This window comes from Maylandia zebra, linkage group LG22 (assembly GCF_041146795.1).
Source record: "Maylandia zebra isolate NMK-2024a linkage group LG22, Mzebra_GT3a, whole genome shotgun sequence".
Classification (NCBI taxonomy): domain Eukaryota; kingdom Metazoa; phylum Chordata; class Actinopteri; order Cichliformes; family Cichlidae; genus Maylandia; species Maylandia zebra.
In genome coordinates, this window is record NC_135187.1 from 2108574 (window position 1) to 2132778 (window position 24205).

The 24205-nt window shown below is 40.9% G+C and overlaps 1 protein-coding gene across 1 annotated transcript; it reads left to right on the forward strand.

Annotated features, from left to right (window-relative positions):
* Positions 1 to 906: 906 nt before the first annotated feature.
* LOC112430196 (uncharacterized) lies at positions 907 to 4387 on the forward strand. Its single transcript, XM_024798443.2, has 6 exons — positions 907 to 1110; positions 2098 to 2208; positions 3062 to 3193; positions 3303 to 3442; positions 3679 to 3791; positions 4071 to 4387. Exons 1-6 carry the CDS (start codon positions 966 to 968, stop codon positions 4201 to 4203), a joined length of 774 nt encoding a protein of 257 aa, XP_024654211.2. The 5' UTR covers positions 907 to 965; the 3' UTR covers positions 4204 to 4387.
* The last annotated feature ends 19818 nt before the right edge of the window (positions 4388 to 24205 follow it).

Consider the following 24205-nt stretch of genomic DNA (forward strand, 5'->3'; position numbering starts at 1 on the left):
CCTCGTACTTTATGGTGGTTTTTGGCTGTGGCTGACCTTTGAACATCTTTTTAGGGCTCCTGTTGGCCTGTGGGATAGGTACTTGGAGCTGTCCTGTAAATCTGCTATTCTATGAGATATATGAGAAGGGGACTGAAGTTTAGAAAGAGAGGAGACATAGTTGCACAGTCAAAAAAAACTCTGTGACTATGTGTGGGCAGCATGTTTCACTGTTTCAGCAGGCAGTTTAAAGAAAGGCTTTACGCCGGCTTGATTTATTCTCTGTGTTTTAGTTTACATGTACAGCCAGATTACAAGGAACCTGGACAGCAGGAAGCAGGAAACCCACACTAGCAGACTCTACTCAAAACCACCCAAAACAGGAACTCTCTGTCTAAGAAGTGATGGTGCTCACCACTGCAGCACCACGCTGCCCTGTTAGTTTCTGTGCTGGTAAAAATAAAGATGAATAAATAGTTCACTCTGACATGTTTCCTGTGTCACAAACACTTCTTCTCTCTGCTGCTTCGATGTACTTACAGTTTGTAGAAGGCAGCGTCTAACAAAGCCGTGTTATTATAAACATACTGCAGCTGCTGTGTTAAACCTGTATGTTTGTGATATGATAAGCAGCAAATATTAAAAACAAGTTGTTGGAGGTATTTTAATGAGCACTAAATGGTTTCCCGATCCCACTGAAATCCACAAATGTATTTAAGCTACTGCAAGTTTCTGTCATTTATCATTTTTAATGATTTAATTACTGTATTAATGGAATTTCAGCATTTTTAATTTATATAATGGAACTGGAGATCTTGCAGGATGTTGTTTGCAGTGCTTCATAACTGACTCTTACACGTATCATGACGTGTCAGATGAAAAGTGACTCTCGTCTGGTTTTACTTCCTCAATATTTTCATTTCAAAACTGTCGGACTTAAAGACACAGACAGACGGTGAAGCTGCTCAAATATCTTTCAGCTCAAAATGTCTACAGAAATTCAAAGTGTTGAAGATTTCAGGGTGAAATACAGCAGAGGGTCCCAAGAGGATGGAGGAGTGAGAGAGCAGAGTGAGGTGGAGGTGTTAGATGATGGAGAGCAGCACCCTGACGTTGGCCTACAAGAAGCTGGTAAGCAGGAAATCATCAAAGTGACCAAACCAAAGAAAATGTTGGTGATGAAAGTGTTGTTCAGTGTCTTTTAAAGCTCTGATATCCGCCCACTTTAAGACATATTAGTGTTCGTGTCACATGTGCCCAGAATATGTTTCCAGTCCAAACTGGCACACAGATCATTTGTTGCACTGGGCCTGTTTACTCCCAGTTAGGAGCTCCGTTTCTAACCGTCTGACTGTTTCAGTGTCTGTGGCTTCAAGTCAAACTGGTTCAGCTGCTGCTTTCAGGAAGAGGTCTGTGAGTGGCAGAGAGAAGCAGCCAATAGGAGCAGCACAGCTCTTTTAACCCGTTAGTTAATGCAAAGCGTTTAAATCAGTATTTCTGTTCTGTGGTCCGACAAGGAACAGATGGATATCTAAACAAATTCTTTGTTAAGTCAGTATATGTGATTAGGAGAAACACAAACAGATGAAAAAGCTTTTAACTCAAAAGTGTTTAAGTGTAGTTTAAACTGTAGAGTTTAACTGTACTAAAGAACAGAGTAACCAATAGAACTCATTTAACTCATCAGCCCTTAATGTTTCTACAGTTCATGGTTGTTCCTTAGTATTACATTTGTACATCACTCATGTGTGCATATGATAAAGCTAATAACTGTTACATCAGGACTGCTAGGTATCCTGTTCCCATGGAAACATTGTCTTCTGAAGTATTTCAAGAGAAATCAAACACACCTGTCCAACAGCAGCTGAAACACGCTAAAAAGATATCAGTTTTCTGATTTCTGTTGGTCAAAATATATTTTGCTGCTGACCACAAATGTGTCTAAAATGTAGTCATGTCTCAACATTGCCAGCCACATTAGAAAAACACATTTTGTGATGTGCAAGAACCACTCGATTTAACATTCCTACAAAGGAAATTAACTAAATGTAAAGAAAAATGAATTCCAAAGTGTCTTTAGTGCCTCATCAGTGGACTCTTTGTGTATTTTCTGCATAGATGAACACTTCCAGAAGAACGTTCCAGCTTCAACAAGAAGCTGGCTCAGAGTTTTTGAAGTAAACCTGGGAGTGCTGTATCTTCTGATGCTGGCTGCAATCACGACACGCTGTGAGGACATTTAATTCCAACATGTATTAAAAATTATTATTATAATTTAAATTATTATTATTTACATTTGACATCTCTACATGAAACTATTTGAAATTTAGACCTGCCTTTGTCCAGTTCTTATTCTCCTCCTGCAGTGTTTCCTCTGGTAGGATATGATCTTTTATTGGGCTTTGAATACATAGTGCAGAAACATATGTAACGTTTATTTGTTTTTAACATCTATTCCCTTTATGAAGTTAGGCTACAACAGGGAAAACAAAAAAATCATCCACACTGCTTTCTAACGGGACCACACTCTCACAGTCTTCCTTGCTGCAGGGGAGGGGTAGTGCAGTGTGCTCAGGGGGCAGGGAAGGCTGGCCAACACTGCAGCTACCATCATTCTAACCACATCTTCCCTATTTCAGTAGCTTTCAATGGCTCGAACAGAAGAAAAGGGTTGGAGTAGCTGACAGGGACAGGAAGAGCGAGCAGGAGAGAGTTTCTCTGACAGTGTCAGAACAAGCAACAGCAGATGGGCGCTGGGGAAGCGTTTTTGATAAAAAAAACACATTATAAATTAACAAACATCTGGGCTGATTTCTTCCCCACCTACAACACTCAACACGGTGATTCTGTGATTATATCAACAAAGCAGACAGGCAGCAGAATCTGCTGAAGAGTGATACAGGTGCAGTCACACTATGTTAGACAGTGGCGGTCTGTTATCATTATGCTGGCTAGTTAGTTCACTTGAGATAATTAGGGAGCTAACAAGCTAATGTTTGTTTCATTTATTTGAAAGGAAAATGAAAAACTTCCGTCGATGATATTATTTAGTTTTAAATCAGTTTTGTTGCTCTTCAACTAGATATTTTAGTCACTTTGGACAAAGAGCAGCTGCAGAACAGAAACAATGAACTGAGCAACAACTTCAGCCTTCTGGCTAATCACTCGGGTCAGCTACAGGAAGAGGTCAAGCAGCTCAAAGAAAAGATGGAAGGTAAAACACCTTTGAATCACGATATGAAAACATCTCTGTGAGTCAAGTAAAGGCTGTAACTTTCAGCACTGAGTAGAAACTGTATTTAAAACATGTGTTTGACATTAAGAGAAGTGTCCCGATCGATGGACAAGATTTGGAAGCAGCTGTTACTTTAAATCCACTGAGGCAAAGCACTGGCAAGAGAGCAGGAGAGCCTGTCAGGATAAAGGAGCTGATCTGGTGATGATAAACAGCAAAGAGGAACAGGTGGGTGTGTTTGTTCATGTCTGTGTGATCTTTGATGGAGCTGACAGTCATCTGTTACTTGTGTCTGTGACCTGCTTCCTGTCTCCACTCTGATGGATTTCTCTCTGATTTCTACACAATGGAAGAAAAGTTTCATCACAGTTATTCTTCCTTCAGACATATTCACAAGATGATGTCACTACAACAGAAGTGCTGAATTATGACTGGAGACAATATTTGTGTCTCTACTCAAAAAGGAATTTATCAATGAACTGAACATGAGAGGAGAGTCCTGGACTGGTCTGACAGGCAAACAGACATCAGGAGGATATAAATGGGAATGGGTGGACGGATCAGCGCTGACAGAAACGTGAGACATTAGTTTGTTTCTATTCCAGAGTTATTATTTAGAAGTGAAACACTGATGTTTTGGAAGATAGATCAGCAATACATGAGTTGAGCTATTTTCCAACAGCCCCACAAACTGAATGTAAAGAAAAGCAGAAATCCTCCTTTGAATGAACAGCTGTGCTTGAACTCTCTTCATCTGCAGTCTGTGATGACGTTCAGTTACAACAAGTCAGTTTGAAGGAATCAGGATTGAAAAAAGTTTACTCCAGTTTAATATCATATTTTATTTCTCTGACAGGTTGTGGGCACCAGCACAGCAGAGTACGAGTTATGATTCCTATGGAGTCTGCTGTGATGATAAAGGGAACTTGAAACAGGCAGTTGAACATTATGTTGGTTACAGCTCGAAGACCTTCATCTGTGAGAAATGAGTTTGGTGCTTTGATGTAAATGTTTGAATAATCCAACCAAAGACACCTCACTATGAAATGTCCTGCATGAGCCTCAGACTCAGCTTACAGTCTTTACTTGTTCATTCTGCATCATATATTGATTACATGTGTTATCTAAGGACCTTGGAAAGAAAAGCTTCTGGACTTCTTTAAGTTGCTTGAAGACGTTTCACCTCGTCCACCTTTTGGATGATAGGTGAAACAAAAAAAAAAAAGGGGGGGGGGAATGTACAATGAACATAGAGAAGCAAGGCACTGATAACTATAACAATAGTAGCAGCAACAACAACAGTAACAAAACAAAATGAAACCGGTCTCAAAAGGAGACTGCTATCCTTCCAGTGATCCCAGTCCATCTTCTCATTTTTCAGACTATTTAAATGCTTAAGTGCTTACACCCAGTCCACACCCAAACCAAAACGCAGAGTATTAGACCGAACTTTGGAATAAATAACTGGCAACAAGTGATATAACAACACATATCCCAAGCATAAATGGGACTCTGTAGAGTTTAATTGTTGTTATTATCTTGTACCTGTTTCGGCCATTCATAGTTATCCCAAACTATGTATTGTCAGTGCAAGAAAAAAAAAAGGGAGAGCGAGTCCTGGCCCTGGACATATATTAAGCGCACGTTTTGGGTCTTTAAAGGTCATTTCTTGTCCATCCGCGGTAGTAATCCTCAGCGTCGCTGGATACCCCAGTGGACTCCGTTGCAACTGTGAAGTAGATTCCTCACCTCAGTAAAGGTGGCACGCTGTTTATTCACAGCTTGGGTGAAGTCCGGCAGTACGCGAATACAATCACCATCTACAGTTGTTATCACCCCAGCCTCGGCTGCCTTTCTGAGAAATATTTCCTTTTCTGTGAACTAATGACATTTCACTACAAATGCGCGGGTGGCTGGTCATCTTGAGTTGGCTTGGTGCAGAGGGTCCAATGCGCCTATTCTAGAGTCGGCACTTTTTCTAGACCAAGAGCATTTTTCAGCATTTCCGACGCATATTCAGATGGGTGTTTCCCCTGCTCTCATCCCTCCTTTACCACCATAACGCGGCCGTTGCAGCGCTGTGACCTAGCCTCCAAATCCTCGCACCAGGCCTTCAGCAGGGCAAGCTCTTTTTTTCAGGCTGGAAATGTCGATTCCATAGAGTCGGAATTAGCAGTGACTCCCTTTTCCAACTCAGATGTGTGGTTTTCAACCTTATCCAATCTTTTATTGAGTGTCTCAACGACGTTATGCAGCTCTGTTTGGGTCTCTGCAGCCTTTTCATCTATTTTCTCCAGCAATTCTTGCTTCATTCATTGCAGCTCCTTCAGGATTGCCTGCTGCTCGCCCGCAGTTGTCTCCGTGGCATTTGGGCATGCTAGGCTAGCTGGGCCAGCAACTAGCTCTCGTGTCCTGCTCCATCTTGTTGGCTTGAATTTTTTTGGGCATGTTGTCCATAGACTGGGATGGTTCTTTTCTAATATGTTGTTGCTCTCATATGTGAAGTAATATCACGTAATTTTCTAAGAATTATATGGTAAATCCAAGGGTTCAAGGGCAGAGCTCACAAATCAATGTCCTCACATGGCGCTGCCGGTTAAAACATTTAACAGAATATAAGGGAATCAGCTCAGATGTTATTTTTAAGGCATAGAATTAGAATTCCCTAAACAGCTAATGCCAGTTCATGCTTAATACCATTTTGCACCACAAGATGGTACAGTTAGACAGCTTCTAGTCTGCACAGAGATCAATCTTGTATTGTTTGTTTTTACAATACATCATTAATATTTTTGTTTGCTACCATATGGGTGAACACCCACACTTTATTCAGCTGCTGTAAAACTGCAATGAGATTTTGGTTCAAATTTCTGCCAATAAGTTGATTCATTCCCATTCTCATGTTAATTCACACTTTGCATTTTGTAATTTAATGTACTGTATATATCACACACTTAAACAAAACAAAACGTTTTGTAAAACTGCTGATTTTTTTCTTCTTTTTATACTGAAAAACATTCCCTTTGTAGTCACTCCTATTCAAATTCAAATTTTCAAATTCAAATTCAAATTCTGTAGCACTACCGAGACAGTGAATTACCGCAACAGTAACATATGAAAATAAGCACCAAAACACAGCACCAGGTTGTCCCAGTGCACGTATACATTCTTATGAGAGAGGATTGGGGCCAATGGAAAAAAGAAAAACTGGGGACATCTTTTTTTTTTTCCAAAGCTTTTTTTATTTACCTCCCTGGTTTCTGAGTCCTGGATTTCGATCCTACTCTGCCTGCCACACAGCGCACATTGACAGAGATAATTGTACCACATTTTTCCAATATAAAGTGAAGGCTGAACTTCACCTTAGTATTCTGGAGGGCCAGGAGTGACAAAATGATTTAGATAAATATGGTAAATGGTAAATGGCCTGTATTTATATAGCGCTTTTCTAGTCCCTAAGGACCCCAAAGCGCTTTACATATCCAGTCATCCACCCATTCACACACACATCCACACACTGGTGATGGCAAGCTACATTGTAGCCACAGCCACCCTGGGGCGCACTGACAGAGGCGAGGCTGCCGGACACTGGCGCCACCGGGCCCTCTGACCACCACCAGTAGGCAACGGGTGAAGTGTCTTGCCCAAGGACACAACGACCGAGACTGTCGGAGCCGGTGCTCGAACCAGCAACCTTCCGATTACAAGACGAACTCCCAACTCTTGAGCCACGATCGCATCATTAAATAATTTAAAATTTGTCAGTAATAAAGTAAATCTGTCATTAATTAATTAAAATTAATTAATTTTAATTAATTAATTAATTTTAATTAATTAATTAATTTTAATTAATTAATTAATTAAAATTAATTAATTTTAATTAATTCCTTCGAATCTGTGTTCGACTACTCCGCCTAGGCTGCACTGTCGAGCGCAGATCCACTGAGCGCTCAACACAGACAGCATCGTCAGAAGGAAGAGCGCAGGGCAAGCTAGCGAGACAGAAGTTAAGCTCTCCTTGCAACATGGACCTCCCCCACCCTCATTCAGATCTGGCGTTTGGAATTATTTTGGTTTTCATGTGACGTATGACCCTGAAGGTAAGCGCGTCATGGACTAAAGTAAAACAGTATGTTGGATGTGCCATGCAATGCTCAATTACGTGGGTGGGAACTAGTGTGTTAGCGCAGTTAGCTCGTTAACGTGTTGGCCCTCCAGCCCCATGCACGGGGCGATCAGGGGCAGCTCGTTAACGGAGATTTGCCGTGTTGTGGCGTTAACGTCATTTCAACGACAGGGCTCTCAAAATTTCAAAATCCCTGGTAGCCCTTCGGGCAGGGACTCTTCAGTTTTTGGTAGCCCAAAATAAATTTAAGTAGCCCGAATAAAAAAGCGAGCAATTTTTTGATTGATGTTTTGTTTCCTGTTTTGTTTCCTTTACAATATTATACATTAAAGTATAATATTGTAAAGGAAACAAAACATTAATCAAAAAATTGTTGAAAAACAAAATTACAACATTGTATAAAAACAATCATCAACTCAAATACTTGGTTCTGATTGAACAGAAATTTCTATGAACTTGTAAGAACTGTGTAGGACATGAATCAGTCTGTGTCAGATCCTGAATTTGAAATTTCCACTGAAGTCACGGGTAAGAGACAAGTGGAACCAAGATTGAGGCCGTTTGCTTTTTGAAGTTTGCAAAGACTGCTAAATTTTGCCAGTGGTAGTTCACTGTGCGCATGTGCGCATTCGCTGTCAAAATAAAAGACGCACCAGATAAGAAGTTGCAACGCGCGTTTGCGTCCATATAAAAGGCTGTTTTTGTCCGCTAGCGTGGGATTTTCACGGCACATTCCGCACCACATCTCTGTGCGTTCATCATTTGTTTGAAGCCAGCTCACCTCCTGCAACTACTTTTCTGAGAATACGTGCTTCTTTTGTGGTTCGGACTCCTTGTGACATTTGTTTGGAGGTGGAGGAACATCACAGTAATTGCTTAAAGGAGCTTCTTCGACATCTTTAAGAGTTTTAAACAAATGTCTGTCCTCCTCCAGAAAATCTTATGTATGCAAACACGCGTTGCAACTTCTTATCTTGTGCGCGTTTTTGTTTTGTTTTTTTGACAGCGAATGCGCACCTGCGGACCACTTATGTGCAGCCCTGGTTATTTAGCTCGTCATATTGCAGCCACAGAAATTCTTTTGTCCATGAAACCATAAAGCTGCACTTTCTTTTTGCCTTATAGTCTGATTTGTCATAACTTCTCTGTTTTGTGGTAAGCTTTTCTTTGGCTGTCACTTCTTCACCCTGACCTGTCTTATTTGGCTCAGCAGAACTAAAATATATATCCTGCTGCTTTTACACACGGACTCACATAAGCTGAGCGATTCTCTGCGCGATCAACCTCTCACATGTTTAAGCTGCGGGAGATTTCACTTGTCATGTTTGCATAGTAAGCTAACGATTAATAAGACAATGTCAGAGGAATTGGTGCACAAATTATCATCACTCACAGATCAGTGCTGTCGCTCTCTATACACAGTTCGCACGATTGCAAAGTGAAAGCAAAAAAACAAGCGCAAATTCAAACGCGATTTCAATGTGTCACATATTGACAGTGGCTCACCGATGCCAATGACATAATTACCCAGCTACTTTTCTGAAAGAATGCAAAAGCATTGACATATATTTTTCCTTCCTACAATAGCCCGACAGGCAGGGCAGAGATAGATTTTGGTAGCCCGACTGGAAAGATCGCTAGCCCCAGGACGTCGGGCTAGCGATTTTGCGAGCCCTGAACGAGATTAACCTGAAACCACATTTTCGCATCAGTTTGTCAGGTCCCAGGGTCAAATCTAATGAGTGGCCTGTGTTGCAAAACAGGTTGATCTGGTGGTGGCTAAATAAATTAAGGATTTCAACAATGGTGTTATGCTTTGTTTAAAAGAAAAATGAAAAAGGCAAGAAGCAAGGGGAGATGAGGAGGAGGAGAAGGAATTTTGTCTTGCTGCTGCTGCAGGAGAGGACATGAGATGGTTACACTCTCCTTTTCCTCATATAACTTCAAATCAAACTCATTGTTTAAATTAGGCTCTTCAGATAGCACAGGATAGTGAGAAATGGCCACAAATCTATTATGCTGTAAACATGAAAGCATGCATGTTGCTCAGGGCACACTCAGGGTTTAAGAGCAGCATTGTCCTTTCCTTTTCTGCTCCCGGAGCTACAGACAGCCCATTCACTGGCACTTGAGAGAGTAACTATGGTTACAGAAAGCCTCTCCATGTGTGTATCTCTGAAATTTTCATGTCTCATAAGAAACAAACTCAGGTCATTATGTCCATGGAAAATGAAGAATGCAGAATTATTGACTTTTTATTTATAACTTGAACCTCCTAGGACCTGGCGTCCACATATGTGGACATGACATTTTGGGTTATTTAGACCAAAATACTCAATTTTACTCTTCAAGGGCCTGATTTCCATTTACAAGGACATTATTCTGCTACTGTTCTATCAAAATTTTAAACGAATATCTTCATATGTGGCTCTGATTTTTCATAAAAACAAATCTGGTAATTCTTTGTTTTTACATTTATCGGGCCCCAATCAGCCCAAATATCAAAGAGAAATTAAAAATGCTGCTGTGGAAGAGTTCAGGTCTTAGGAGGTTAATTGTGATTTCCACATTTACATTTTGTTTTGCTTATCAAAGATGTCTATTGTGCCTACACACGATAGCATTCAGAGCTGTATGTATTTTGTGAAGTTATTTGCTTTTTTGGCTGTGAAGACAGATCTCTGTTGCGGCATTAAATATTGACCTATAGCTGGCAAATAGTGTCACATCCTGTACCTTTGACCATTGATCTTTGATGACTATTCAGCTCAAAATACTCAAAATACTTTATTAATGTTTTGGACTAAATTGTCTGAAATGAAATAAGCAGGGCAGCACAGTGGCATGGTGGTTAGCACTGTTGCCTCACAGCAAGAGTTCAGTTCTCCCTGTGTTTGCGTGGGTTCACTCCGGCTTACTCCCACAAGACATGCAGTTAGTAGGGTTAGGTTAACTGGAAACTCTAAATTTCCCATAGGTGTGATTGTGATTGGTTATCTGTCTCTATGTGTTAGCTCTGTGGCCTGTCCAGGATGTACCCTGCTTCTCGCCCTAAGACAGCTGGGATAGCCCCCCCACCCGTGACCCTGACAAGGATAAGAGAAAGGGGATCGATGGGAATAATATTTCATTATATCAACTCACTTGATTTGGCACTATATAAATAAAATGAAGTTAAATTAAAGAGACTCAGCTCAGAATAATTTTATGTGGAATTAAAAAAAAATTAACAACTGCCATCAGATAAGTCAGGAAAATTTTGCTGAATTGTTTTGAAATACTTGGGATTTAGGTTTAACTTGACGTAAGAGTTACATTTTAATGAATGCTGATACATACCCACAAATAAGGTCTAGGGGAAGATGTGGGGAGCAGGGAATAAAAGAAAAGGACACCAAACAGAGCAGCATGGTAAATAATAGGTTTTTTTAATTAGCAGTTTAACACAAAGAGATGGCAATGGCGCTTTTTCAATAAGAACAAAAAAAGGTCACAACCCAGTGTTGTGTGTCTAGGTGAAAGAAAGAACAAACAACAAAGATAAATGCACTTCTGCGGCCTACCTCGCCACAGCTCCCACATCTCCAAACTGCAGCACCAACAACCACACCATAGGACCTCTCCACTCCCTGGAAGGCAGTGCAAAGACAGTTGGACTGAAGAAGTCACTTGGATGAGTGACAAAACGTCACTGAAAATGCTACGTCCAGATGAACAGAATCAACTTTGGAGAATGGCACAACAGATAAGTCAGTCAACGAAAGATGTTGTGGTGTTCGGTTAACCATTAAGCTGTTTAATTGTTGGCTAGCCTGTGACAGAGAGGTGTAGTGGTGCCTTAATTAGGTGGGACAAGACAACTGTAGCCTGCTAGCTCTACTGACGTTTGTCTCTGCTTGTGTATTTGCTGACCCTTCTCCAATTCTAAAATGGATGAAAAGCTTAGAATGTGTCTGGCACGCCGTCAGTTGGTGAAGGAGGAAAGAGAGAGGGAGTTCCAGTTCAGGAGGATGGAACAGCTATCACGTTGCATCAGATAGAGCTGATGAGCTCTTGGCCTACACCTGTTGGTGCACAGGTGTTTAGGAGCTTGTTTGTGGGCAATGACATTCACCTTGTTCTAGTTTTTTCTGAATCAAGTGTTCATAGTTTCTTCATTGCATTTGAATGCATGGCGACTTCGCTGCACTGGCCTCAGGATGTGTATTGTGTAATGTTGCTGTGTACGTTGACAGATAAGACTCATGAAGCTTGTTCTGGTCTGTTGACAGAGGACTGTTTAGTTTACAAAAAGCTTATGAACTTGTACCTGAAGCCTGTAGGCAGCATTTGGTCGCCATACTATAGCAGGGCTGACACAGACTGAAAATCACTTGCAAGCACATTCATGTGTATGGGCAATTTAGAATACTCAGTTAACCAAACCCCACTAACTGCATGTCTTTGGGCTGTGGGAGGAAGCCCAAGTATCCGGAAAGACCCCACATTCTATATACGCGGGGAGAACACTCTGCACACAGAAAGGCCTCAGCCAGTTGATGGATTTAAACTCTATATGTTCTTGCTGTAAGGCAACAATGCAAAATAAAACAAGGTAATGTTAATGGTCTGGTTCTTATATAGCACTTTTCTACTCTGAGCACTCAAAGCACTTTATACAACTAATTCAAACTATGAAGACACTCAAAATAAATTTCCTGTGGTTGGAAACTGTTTGTGCTACATTTTTGTATTTACACTTTTGAGGGATAAACCGAATAAATTTCTCCAACCAGAAATATATGTAAAAAAATAAATAAATAAATAATTTTGTAGTTTATTGCACTTTTTTCCAATTTATGTAGTTACTATGGACTTAATGCAAACATATCATTAAAATTTGGGCTATAATGGTTGTATTGATGTATAGCAACTTGAAATGCTCCCAAAAATGGCTCCACAGCATGTGAAAATGTAAAGATAAGCTCTGGCGGACGTGGTTCTATGGTAGGACTTAAAGGGTTAAAGAAATACGTCAAAATATATAATCACCATAGAAACAGGTAAAGACTGAGCCTCTACTTGAATGTAGTGGTCTGACGACTGTGCGTCATTGTGGACTATTATTTATAATTTATCTTAAAAAATAAAAATAAAAATAAAAAAAGAAGACAAAAGGTGTTTTTCTGTTCAGGGTTGTTCACTTCTCATTTAGGCAACTTAAATTTTACTTCTATGATGACGAACCTGGAATCCAAAAAAATGTTGCATTTAATTTTTACATTGAATTAATCAACTGAAGATCCAAATATCAGTCAAACAGAAAAGACACATTTTATATCCACTGCAACTGATTTTTGTCATTTTCTATCGACAATTAAACATTTAATCACTACATTTCAACGTGTAAACATTTTCAACATGAAATACAGTCAGAGCACACTCCGATTATCTGCAGACCGAATTTGTCATGGTCCTCGATGACCCTGTCATGAACCGCAGTTCATGCACACAAGTGGGATCCAAAAGCAAACACAATACGTAAGGGGTGACTAACAGGCTGGCGTGGTGCAGCCATCTGTGCAGTGTTAAATAATCCTCCTGGTAATCACCTGGAATGGGATGCAGGTGCGATGGTGACGGCCCAACCTGAGGGTGTGGCCACCGGGGCATCCCAAACACACCTCAGACACAGAGCCACTGACCATGACAGACCCAGTGCTTTGTGTCTGTTTAAGTTGTATTCCCTGAGTATTGTTATTCGTCGGTTTTGGTTCTGCTTGTTATATTATTAGTCCTCGGATTTTGGTTTCTGTTATTGTGATAAACCGAGCAGCGAAGAAAACTTTGGCATAGGTTAAAGTCCAAAAATCAGTCACCCACACATTCACATTCACACACTGGGGATGGCAAGCTACACTGCAGCCACAGCCGCCCTGGGACGCACTGACAGAGCTCTATACTCAAAGCGCTCTATACATCATGCCACATTCACCCTGTCACGCCCATTCTCACAAGCACTTTCTCTAAACTTAGTGCTGTCTAACCACATTCACACATATTTGATGGATACATCGGAGAGCAGCTTGGGGTTAGCATCTCGCCCAAGGCTGGAAGAGCCAGGGATCAAACCACCAACCTTCCGATCAGTAGGTGACCTTCTCTACCTCCTGAGCTACAGCCACCCTAGCAGCTGCAACTAAGGTAACTCAGAAGATTAAATCATACATAACAGTGTAAACTAAAATGTGTGCACTTATTTTAGAATGCAGTGTTATGTGGATATGTGAAATAATTCTAAACCAGAACCAGTTATTTATTGTCCTGTAAATTAATTCTTATATTTAAAGAAAGACAATGTGAATGCAATGTACAAGCCTCTACACCAGGGGTGTCAAACTCAATTGCACAGGGGGCCAAAACTCAAGGCACACTTTAGGTCGCGGGCCAAACAAGATAAACATTTATTGAACATACTAAAACATGTTTTTTAAACATAAATATGAATACAAACAGACAGGAATATTATTCCAGATTAAATAATCTTAAAAAATTAAATAAACTTTAACTTTAAATATGTTGCTCTTCATAAAAATATATCCTGTCAAAATTATGCAAGTTAGAAATATGAACATGCTGCCAAAACCCCAGAAAAAATAAATGAAAGCAAACACAAGGTTGGAGCCGCATGTAGACGAGCTGGGCGTTGCTGCAGGAGTGGAACTAATAAACTGTGCGGCCATTCAGTGTCGTACTTTCCCCGAGTGCATCATTACACTGCAGCTCCATCTGAATCTGCACAGGTGCAGCTCAGCAAAGTGCGCTGACTTGGTTCAACATTACTTGGCAACAGGGAAAGTGAGGCAGGTTGCACAGGTGCATTTGTGACAGCTTCACTTGAAACGCCTTCACCGCATCGTACATGTCCATGAACTGACAGGTTTCCTTGCTGAGCTCAAAAACTCTGTTGAGAATTTTTATCCCAACGCAGCCAGCGGACCTCTGTATGAAGGAATGTCAGCAAACTCTGAATCTATTTCCCACATAAAAGACTGAAATTGACGGTGATTTAAACTTTTAGCTCAGATAAAATTTACGGTTTGCGTTACGGTGATCATTACATGCTCCATTTTTAGGACTTTACCACACAGCCTTTCCTGGTGTGTGATGCAGTGATATGCTGTTAACTCACCGGTACAGTTCTCCTCCTGCATCTTTACTCTTTCATGTCGTTACACTTTGACATACGTTTTCAAAAATGTCTTTCCCTGTCGTTGTCCCGTGCATCGATTTAATGTTCAATATTTCCTCTCCACGGATGAAGCTGGCCAGCCGTGCAATGTCCATCATGTCTGTCCTTTCATCCACAGCAAGAGAGTATGCAATAAAGTTTTTGCTTCTTTCACACAACTGTGTTCTTAAATCAGTGGCTGTCTCACAAACCCGATCAGCAATCGTATTTCTGCTCAGGCTCACATTTGCCAAAATCTGCGTTTTGTCCATCATGTCTATACTTTTCTTGTCTATACATGTCTGTACTTTTCAGCTTATCCTGACGTTTTGTCTCGTAGTGCCGTCTTAAATTAAATTCCTTCATTATAGCCACATTAGCTCCACTAATAAGACACACGGCTTTACCAGCATGTCTGTAAACATATATTCAGGCACCCACTGGCGCTGAAAGGCTCTGCTTTCAGAATCAACTTTTCTCTCCACCATTGTGAGCGGCGAGCTTCGCAATAACAGAAGTTTGTCTTGATTGACGCGGGAATGTTCCCAGTTAGCCTAGCGTTCAGCAAGGAGGCTGCAGCGCTGCATTATGGGTATGGCATTATCTGTAGTTTGTATATTATTAGCGCCTCATATCACCTGGCCATGCATAACAATAATAGTATATCTATATAAAATGATCTCGCGGGCCGGATATAAATGTACGCCGGGCTGGATGTGGCCCGCGGGCCTTGACTTTGACACATGTGCTCTACACTAACATGGTGGATAATACCACTGTGTGGCTGTACGTGCAGCCATCACAGTTTTTTTGCCTTTTTCATGTTCCCCGTCATCTCATGTCTTGTCTCCTTGTTCTCTCCGTCTCCCTGGTCAGTCCGGTCTCAAGTCCGCGTCTCTGTGTTGTACTTCCTGTTTTACTTTGACAGTCCCCCGTCTCATGTCAGTGTTTCTAGTTTTGCTTTCCCTTGGTCTCATCATGTTTGATTACTCCCAGCTGTGTTATCCTCCTGTGTCTCATTCCTTCATTATCTCTCAGCGTATTTAAGCCTTGTGTTTCCCTCTGTCAGTGTTGCGTTGTATCCTCACCATGCTGTGTCTTCACCTCTGTGTTATGATAGGTTTCCAGTTCTCTGTTCATAGTTTAGTGTTCTAGTTTCCCCAGTTTCTTAGGTAGTGCTTTGAGTTTCTTGTTTTGTTTCCTTGTATTCATGAAGAGTTTTTCCTGCACTAAAAGCTGCACTTTAACTTTCCGTTTCTGGATCCTGCATTTGGGTCCTTCATCCTACATGCCGAGTCCTGTTAATGTTGGTGGCGTCAGTTACACAATGGACCCAGAGCCAGCAGTGCACGGGCAGAAATGGAAATTCCGACACCATTTCATAAGAAAAATGGGATTGTCAAAACTTCAGTATCTTCAATGTACTATTACTGTACCCAGCAGCCATGGTGGAAAAGCCACAGGGGCCTGCGGTGATGTGCCAGCTGTGCCAGAGTGTACCGAGGGCCCCGGACCCCGAAGGGCCCCTGGAAGTGGCCTGAGGCCCCGCCAAGCAGCCACCGGGAGTAAGCCAGTACATAGCTGAGCACCCAGACCCCGACACTGAGAACCACCAATGCACCGACAGACAAGGGCATCAGCCACCAGCAGGGAGTGTGGTGAGGGGAGATAGGCCCCCACACCTGGGGAGCCCTGAGATTTTCCCAGAGAGGTGGAGTCTAAGACCTGACCTGACACATAAACATATACAAGCAGGCACACACAGACACAAACATGCATTCCCACCCTCATGTGCACCAAATACTCAATACCACATGAGGGGTACTGGTACTATCCAGGTACTATCATCCCCAGACAGGCAATCCACCCTGTCTGGGGACAAGCAGACCACCCCCAGCTCTGCAGCAGCAGAGAGGCCCAGCATCCCAGACCCCAAGCAGACAGCCAACTCCTCCTCCCAGCCCCCCGCCCCGACTGCAAACAGAGAACAGGGGTGTGAAGTCCCCATACCTCTCTCCACCCGGACATATGTGGTGTTGCTGCGTGCTGTTCTAAGGTGTATTTAAAACACGGGAGGGCATGGAGCTTTCTACCAGAGAGCAGCAGGTGTGCAGTTTTAAGACACTTTACCATGAGCTTTGTCAATCTCTTATGGACAGTCTGTGGTCCCATTTATTAAGTCTTGTATATCATTTTAATGAGGTAGTTACTGACCATTTGACAAACAGCCGCTGCAGCCTCTGGACAACACTTCAGTCCACATGTTGGAGGTTTGAGTTGCAGAAAAGAATTTGGTGTCACACACAAACAGGTACACTTGTAGTATATGTTTTAATACATAACTATAATCACATTCCCAGTAAGTTAAACATGTTGACAAGATCACAATAACAATGCATAGAAGTCACAACAACACGTTTAACATCAAAACAACATGTGAGCCAGGACTCCTGCATTATCTTAAGATTAAAAGCAATTTTCTTTAAGATTTTAAAACTTCAGCAAACAGAAATGAATCCAGACTTTTGATTAGTGCAGTAATTGCTGTAACAGACAGCACATTATGGTTGTTGAACACACATGGATGTCTTTGAATTTTAGACCACTGCTCAAAAATCACTGAATTGTAAGACTGAAATGTTTCTCCATGCTGTATGTTTTTAGTTTTCAGTTCTAGGAAAGATGATCAGGCCTGATTCACTCAAAACTAAGTGCTTCCATGGATTAAAGAAAGGCGTCATAAATAGATTCACCATAGAAACAGGTAAAGACTGAGCCTCTACTTCAATGCGGTGGACTGAGGACATATTATTTATGTTTATTTTTAAAAAGATGGGGGAAAAAAGTGTTGTTCAGGGTTGTTCGCTTCTCATTTAGACAAATTAAATTTCACTTCTGCGATGACAAACCTGGAATCTGACTAAATGTTGCATTTAATTTTTACATCGAATTAATCATCAGAAGATCCAAATATCAGTCAAACAGAAAGACACACTTTATATCCAGTGCAACTCATTTTTGTCTTTTTTGACACATATAAATACATTTGACATTTAAACATTTAATGACTACATTTCAACATGTAAACACATTTTAACATGAAATACAATCAGAGCACACTCAGATTGTCTACAGACTGAAATGAGAAATTGCTGTAAGCATTTATTTTTAGTCATTTTCAGAAAAAACATCAGGACAGAGTAACACTGGTACACTTACTGTCTGGATTAGTCACATGTGTAGTAGTAATTTTGCTTCAGAATTTCATTTTTAAAGCTACCTGTTACTTAAGAAGAACAAACGAGTATTTTGTCACAAAGCTCAGCAGCTGCACATAAATCAGCGATTTCCAATGCTACAGTTCACATGAAACACTACATGTGTCGAGGCTAATTTAAAATAAAAAAAAAAAAAATTTACACCATGGAGCCCTTCTCAAAAAATCTTTTAAGGCTGTTTATGAAGCTGAGTTTAAGAAATATGTGTTTAAATCCTCAAAAATCTTGTGCATTATGGCTAACTGTTTCAGTGCAGGTAACAATGAAAAGCACCGACTGCTTCAGAGACAGAGAGTGAAACTGAATCTTCTTGATTTTTAACATAAGACTCATTGTTGCAGCCACGGTCAGTACAAACGTGATCCTCTTATACTGCTTTTTAGTTTCATTTTCATTGTTTTTCACTAAGTTACTAGTTAGCTAGCATAAATTAATATAAGTCTGTTTGCAGCAGCCAACCAACCAACCCAGTGATGCCACATTTTTTTAGAGTCGAGGTCCATATAGTAAATTTGCCTTAATGCTTAATAAACAGGGACAGCTAACATTTAAACATTACGTTTTCACAATCCCACAGTGACAGATATAGTGCTCGGTGGTACAACCAGAGTGTATATCAAAGTATTTTTATTATTTCTCTGTATAAAATATCCATAATATCCTATTAGAGCGATTAGAGCATGCTGTAGGTATTACAAGTACTGCGCTGCAGTGGTTTGTATCATATCTATCTAATAGACTCCAATTCGTGCATGTAAATGGAGAGTCCTCTTCACACACTGAGGTTAATTATGGAGTTCCACAGGGTTCAGTGCTAGGACCAATTCTGTTTACATTATACATGCTTCCCTTAGGCAGTATCATTAGAAGACATAGCATACATTTTCACTGCTATGCAGATGACACCCAGCTCTATCTGTCCATGAAGCCAGATAACACACACCAATTAGTTAAACTGCAGGAATGTCTTAAAGACATAAAGACCTGGATGGCCGCTAACTTTCTGCTTCTTAATTCAGATAAAACTGAGGTTATTGTACTCGGCCCTGAAAATCTTAGAAATATGGTATCTAATCAGATTCTTACTCTGGATGGCATTACCTTGGCCTCCAGTAACACTGTGAGGAACCTTGGAGTCATTTTTGACCAGGACATGTCCTTCAACGCACATATTAAACAAATATGTAAGACTGCTTTCTTCCATTTGCGCAACATCTCTAAAATTAGAAATATCCTGTCTCAGAGTGACGCTGAAAAACTAGTTCATGCATTTATTACTTCCAGGCTGGACTACTGTAATTCATTATTATCAGGATGTCCAAAAAACTCACTGAAAAGCCTTCAGCTAATCCAAAATGCTGCAGCAAGAGTCCTGACAGGGACTAGAAAGAGAGAGCATATTTCTCCTGTTTTGGCTTCCCTTCATTGGCTTCCTGTTAAATCCAGAATTGAATTCAAAATCCTGCTCCTCACATACAAGGTCTTAAATAATCAGGCCCCATCTTATCTTAATGACCTTGTAGTACCATATCACCCTATTAGAGCGCTCCGCTCTCGCTCTGCAGGCCTACTTGTTGTTCCTAGAGTATTTAAAAGTAGAATGGGAGGGAGAGCCTTCAGTTTTCAGGCCCCTCTTCTGTGGAACCAGCTTCCAGTTTGGATTCGGGAGACAGACACTATCTCTACTTTTAAGATTAGGCTTAAAACTTTCCTTTTTTCTAAAGCATATAGTTAGGGCTGGACCAGGTGACCCTGAATCCTCCCTTTGTTATGCTGCAATAGATGTAGGCTGCCGGGGGATTCCCATGATGCATTGAGTTTTTCCTTTCCAGTCACCTTTCTCACTCACTATGTATTAATAGACCTCTCTGCATTGAATCATATCTGTTATTAACCTCTGTCTCTCTTCCACAGCATGTCTTTATCCTGTCTTCCTTCTCTCACCCCAACCGGTCGCAGCAGATGGCCGCCCCTCCCTGAGCCTGGTTCTGCCGGAGGTTTCTTCCTGTTAAAAGGGAGTTTTTCCTTCCCACTGTCGCCAAAGTGCTTGCTCATAGGGGGTCATATGATTGTTGGGTTTTTCTCTGTATCTATGAAGCGCCTTGAGGCGACTTTTGTTGTGATTTGGCGCTATATAAATAAAATTGAATTGAATTGAATTGAATTGAAATAAAAGGGCCATTATGTTGGGTGGCTAAACATGGCTAATTCGTTTTTCTGACTTCAGATGCAATGGCCCTACTTTTCTATTTACCTAAGTCAACATGGCATGTAGACTTTATCAACATGAACATGTTAGCCAAAGGCAACAATTTCTATCAAAAACAAACAAAAAATGTCAGTAGATAATCGAATCCCCCAAAATTCTGCAGTTTCTAGTCAACCCAATGTTATTCTATTTCCTCACAGACTGCTAAAATTATTATAGTTGTATTTTTCATATTATAGTTTTATTTGTTTTTGTCATTAGTGTGTGCTCAGATATGGAACTTTGCAAATGCGAGACTTGTTCTTTATATTTTAACTAACTATACTTGAAAATAAGTTGATGTCCCACATGACAAATTCTCATTTACTTTGATTGTAAGGAAGATCAGTGAAAACTTAGGCTTTTATTCTACATAGTCTTTGAAATATTCATGTTCAGACATTGCCTCAGATTTCAATGTATGAGAAAAATGGGTTGGACCGCTTTTCAAAACAATATGTTAAAACGTATTTGAGATATGAAAAAGTACACAAGATCCATTTGAGTTCATTTAAACACACTCGTCAACCTTTTTATCATCAATGGTGGTCTTTTTGTCAATTCAATACTATGTTGAAATTTCAACATCACAAATAAAGTTACAAGTGGTATACCACCCAGCACTAGTACGACACTGTTCAAAAAGATTTACCAAGCATGTACGCAGGCAGGCCATGCATGGAGTCGCAGTAAGCCAGCTCCATGGATAGCCTTCCATCTCAAAACATCTGCAATGACACCAAGAGTAAAAGCAAGTGGCTGAAACAATGCATGTGGAGCACACGCTCTTGATCCATCATCTGTTGGTTCAGCTGCAGGTGAGAAACAGAAGAGAGGCGAGAGAGAGAGACAGTCTCATCAACACAGAAATATCGAATTACAAACACATGATTCTTTCTCACAAAAACAATCTGACACCTGTACTACGAAACAAGGCTTGGATCTGAGCCCACTTTGGGTTTTAAGTGTTAAGCTACGCCCACTTCAAATGAGTACAAGCAAAGTAACCTGTAGAAATTCTGAGTGGGTGTGTCCAGAGATAATCTTTTGTCAACTGTGAGGACGAGTAATTGAAGCAACTACCAATAACACAGTAGTATATCACTGACTGATGCATGACCAGGAAGTAAATACATTTGAGAGTTACCTACACACGAAGTAAGGGATGTGTGTGTGCAAAGCATGTGCAGTGACTGAATAACTTCCATTGTGGACGCAGCTTTAGAAAAGCAGATCACTTCTTATTGGGTTACTAATCAATCAGTTCTTCGAACAACTGCATCACAATTTCTGCAACATCCTTTAGATCTTGTTGGTCCTTTAATGCAACAGCAGTTTGTACATTTCAGTATTTCAGAAACTGGTGAAATACACTAACTGCTGTGTGTGATATTCCCACACAAACATATCGTAGGGTTGACAGAGGATAGTCGCAAAATTAGAAAAAGGATAAGCGGAAGAGAATGGATCTACAGGGAGTGCAGAATTATTAGGCAAATGAGTATTTTGTCCACATCATCCTCTTCATGCATGTTGTCTTACTCCAAGCTGTATAGGCTCGAAAGCCTACTACCAATTAAGCATATTAGGTGATGTGCATCTCTGTAATGAGAAGGGGTGTGGTCTAATGACATCAACACCCTATATCAGGTGAGCATAATTATTAGGCAACGTCCTTTCCTTTGGCAAAATGGGTCAAAAGAAGGACTTGACAGGCTCAAAAAGTCAAAAATAGTGAGATATCTTGCAGAGGGATGCAGCAGTCTCAAAACTGCAAAGCTTCTGAAGCGTGATCATCGAACAATCGAGCGTTTCATTCAAAATAGTCAACAGGGTCGCAAGAAGCGTGTGGAAAAACCAAGGCGCAAAATAACTGCCCATGAACTGAGAAAAGTCAAGCGTGCAGCTGCCAAGATGCCACTTGCCACCAGTTTGGCCATATTTCAGAGCTGCAACATCACTGGAGTGCCCAAAAGCACAAGGTGTGCAATACTCAGAGACATGGCCAAGGTAAGAAAGGCTGAAAGACGACCACCACTGAACAAGACACACAAGCTGAAACGTCAAGACTGGGCCAAGAAATATCTCAAGACTGGTTTTTCTAAGGTTTTATGGACTGATGAAATGAGAGTGAGTCTTGATGGGCCAGATGGATGGGCCCGTGGCTGGATTGGTAAAGGGCAGAGAGCTCCAGTCCCACTCAGACGCCAGCAAGGTGGAGGTGGAGTACTGGTTTGGGCTGGTATCATCAAAGATGAGCTTGTGGGGCCTTTTCGGGTTGAGGATGGAGTCAAGCTCAACTCCCAGTCCTACTGCCAGTTTCTGGAAGACACCTTCTTCAAGCAGTGGTACAGGAAGAAGTCTGCATCCTTCAAGAAAAACATGATTTCCATGCAGGACAATGCTCCATCACACGCGTCCAAGTACTCCACAGCGTGGCTGGCAAGAAAGGGTATAAAAGAAGAAAAACTAATGACATGGCCTCCTTGTTCACCTGATCTGAACCCCATTGAGAACCTGTGGTCCATCATCAAATGTGAGATTTACAAGGAGGGAAAACAGTACACCTCTCTGAACAGTGTCTGGGAGGCTGTGGTTGCTGCTGCACGCAATGTTGATGGTGAACAGATCAAAACACTGACAGAATCCATGGATGGCAGGCTTTTGAGTGTCCTTGCAAAGAAAGGTGGCTATATTGGTCGCTGATTTGTTGTTGTTTTGTTTTTGAATGTCAGAAATGTATATTTGTGAATGTGGAGATGTTATATTGGTGTCACTGGTAAAAATAAATCATTGAAATGGGTATATATTTGTTTTTTGTTAAGTTGCCTAATAATTATGCACAGTAATAGTCACCTGCACACACAGATATCCCCCTAAAATAGCTAAAACTAAAAACAAACTAAAAACTACTTCCAAAAACATTCAGCTTTGATATTAATGAGTTTTTTGGGTTCATTGGGAACATGGTTGTTGTTCAATAATAAAATTATTCCTCAGAAATACAACTTGCCTAATAATTCTGCACTCCCTGTATAGCACGTAGTTTCATTTTTCAACTCCAGGGATCAATCCTGATGTTATAGACAAAAAATTGAGGACAAGCTTGTTGATGTTCTTTCAGGGCAGCTGGAGCTGTATGGTTCAACTTTACAATTAAGTGGGGAAAGACTTCCAACCCCCCTGCAACGCACTTCATATTTGCAGTGGTTTGAACACTTTTGACAGGTAGCCAGTCTATCACAGGCCAGCACATAGAAGCACAAACGTATTCGTTCTCACATTTATGCTTACAGCCGATTTAGAATCACTAGTTAACAAAGCAAGCGAGTCTTTGGACTGTGGAAGGAAGCCAGGAAGAACCCAAACAGGAATAATGAAAGGGCCGACTGGTAGATATGGTCTAAATAAGACTAAATTAGTTGTCAGGAACAGCCTTGAAACGTATTCTGCAAAAGTCTGTTAACTTGAACAGTCAGCATTGTAGGACATCCTAACACATTTCTGGGCTAACTTTGGGCTTTTGTTTAGAAAATCTGACATATATCTGAGTATATCTGCTTTTTTGCTTTCAGCCTGTTTGTAAAATCAGTCACTCTGCTGACACTAGACGGGCCACATTTCTGATTGGTCAAAGCAGATTAATTAATAGATTAATAAAGCTAGCATTGCCCTACTGATTAGAAAACTACTTCAATGTGAAGCCAGATGAGGAAATGATAATCTGGTGTTGTTGGATAATTTAGTGCTAAGACTGCACACCTTTGCACCCAGTATTCAGTAAGGGTCCTGACAAGACCTCCCTTCAAAAAAAGAAAACAAGCCCTGGATTGGCAAACTTGTTTTCCAGTACAGGCTCCGGAAACTTCTGTTCTTCTACAAACTCACCCATTGGATTCATTGTCAGCTTGATGACAATCTTCAAAATGGCTCACAGCCATTTGTTTGTTACTCCCTGTGTTGCCAGAAAACAAAATAATCGCCATCCGTCTTCTCTCTCTCTATGCTTATCCAGTTCAGTACTTCTTCCTGCTGACTGATTATTTCAGAGCTATTGCTGTAGTACACAAAAACATAATGTGTTTTCGTGTCAGTGTGGGTCCACACGACGCCTGCGATGGATCTATCT

Bases quoted from the DNA above. Each gene is read 5' to 3' on its own strand.
- LOC112430196 (XM_024798443.2), top strand. From the start codon at position 966: ATGTCTACAGAAATTCAAAGTGTTGAAGATTTCAGGGTGAAATACAGC. The intron at 1,111-2,097 runs GTAAGCAGGAAA...TTTTCTGCATAG, and splicing joins CGTTGGCCTACAAGAAGCTG to ATGAACACTTCCAGAAGAAC. The intron at 3,443-3,678 runs GTGGGTGTGTTT...CTACTCAAAAAG, and splicing joins TAAACAGCAAAGAGGAACAG to GAATTTATCAATGAACTGAA.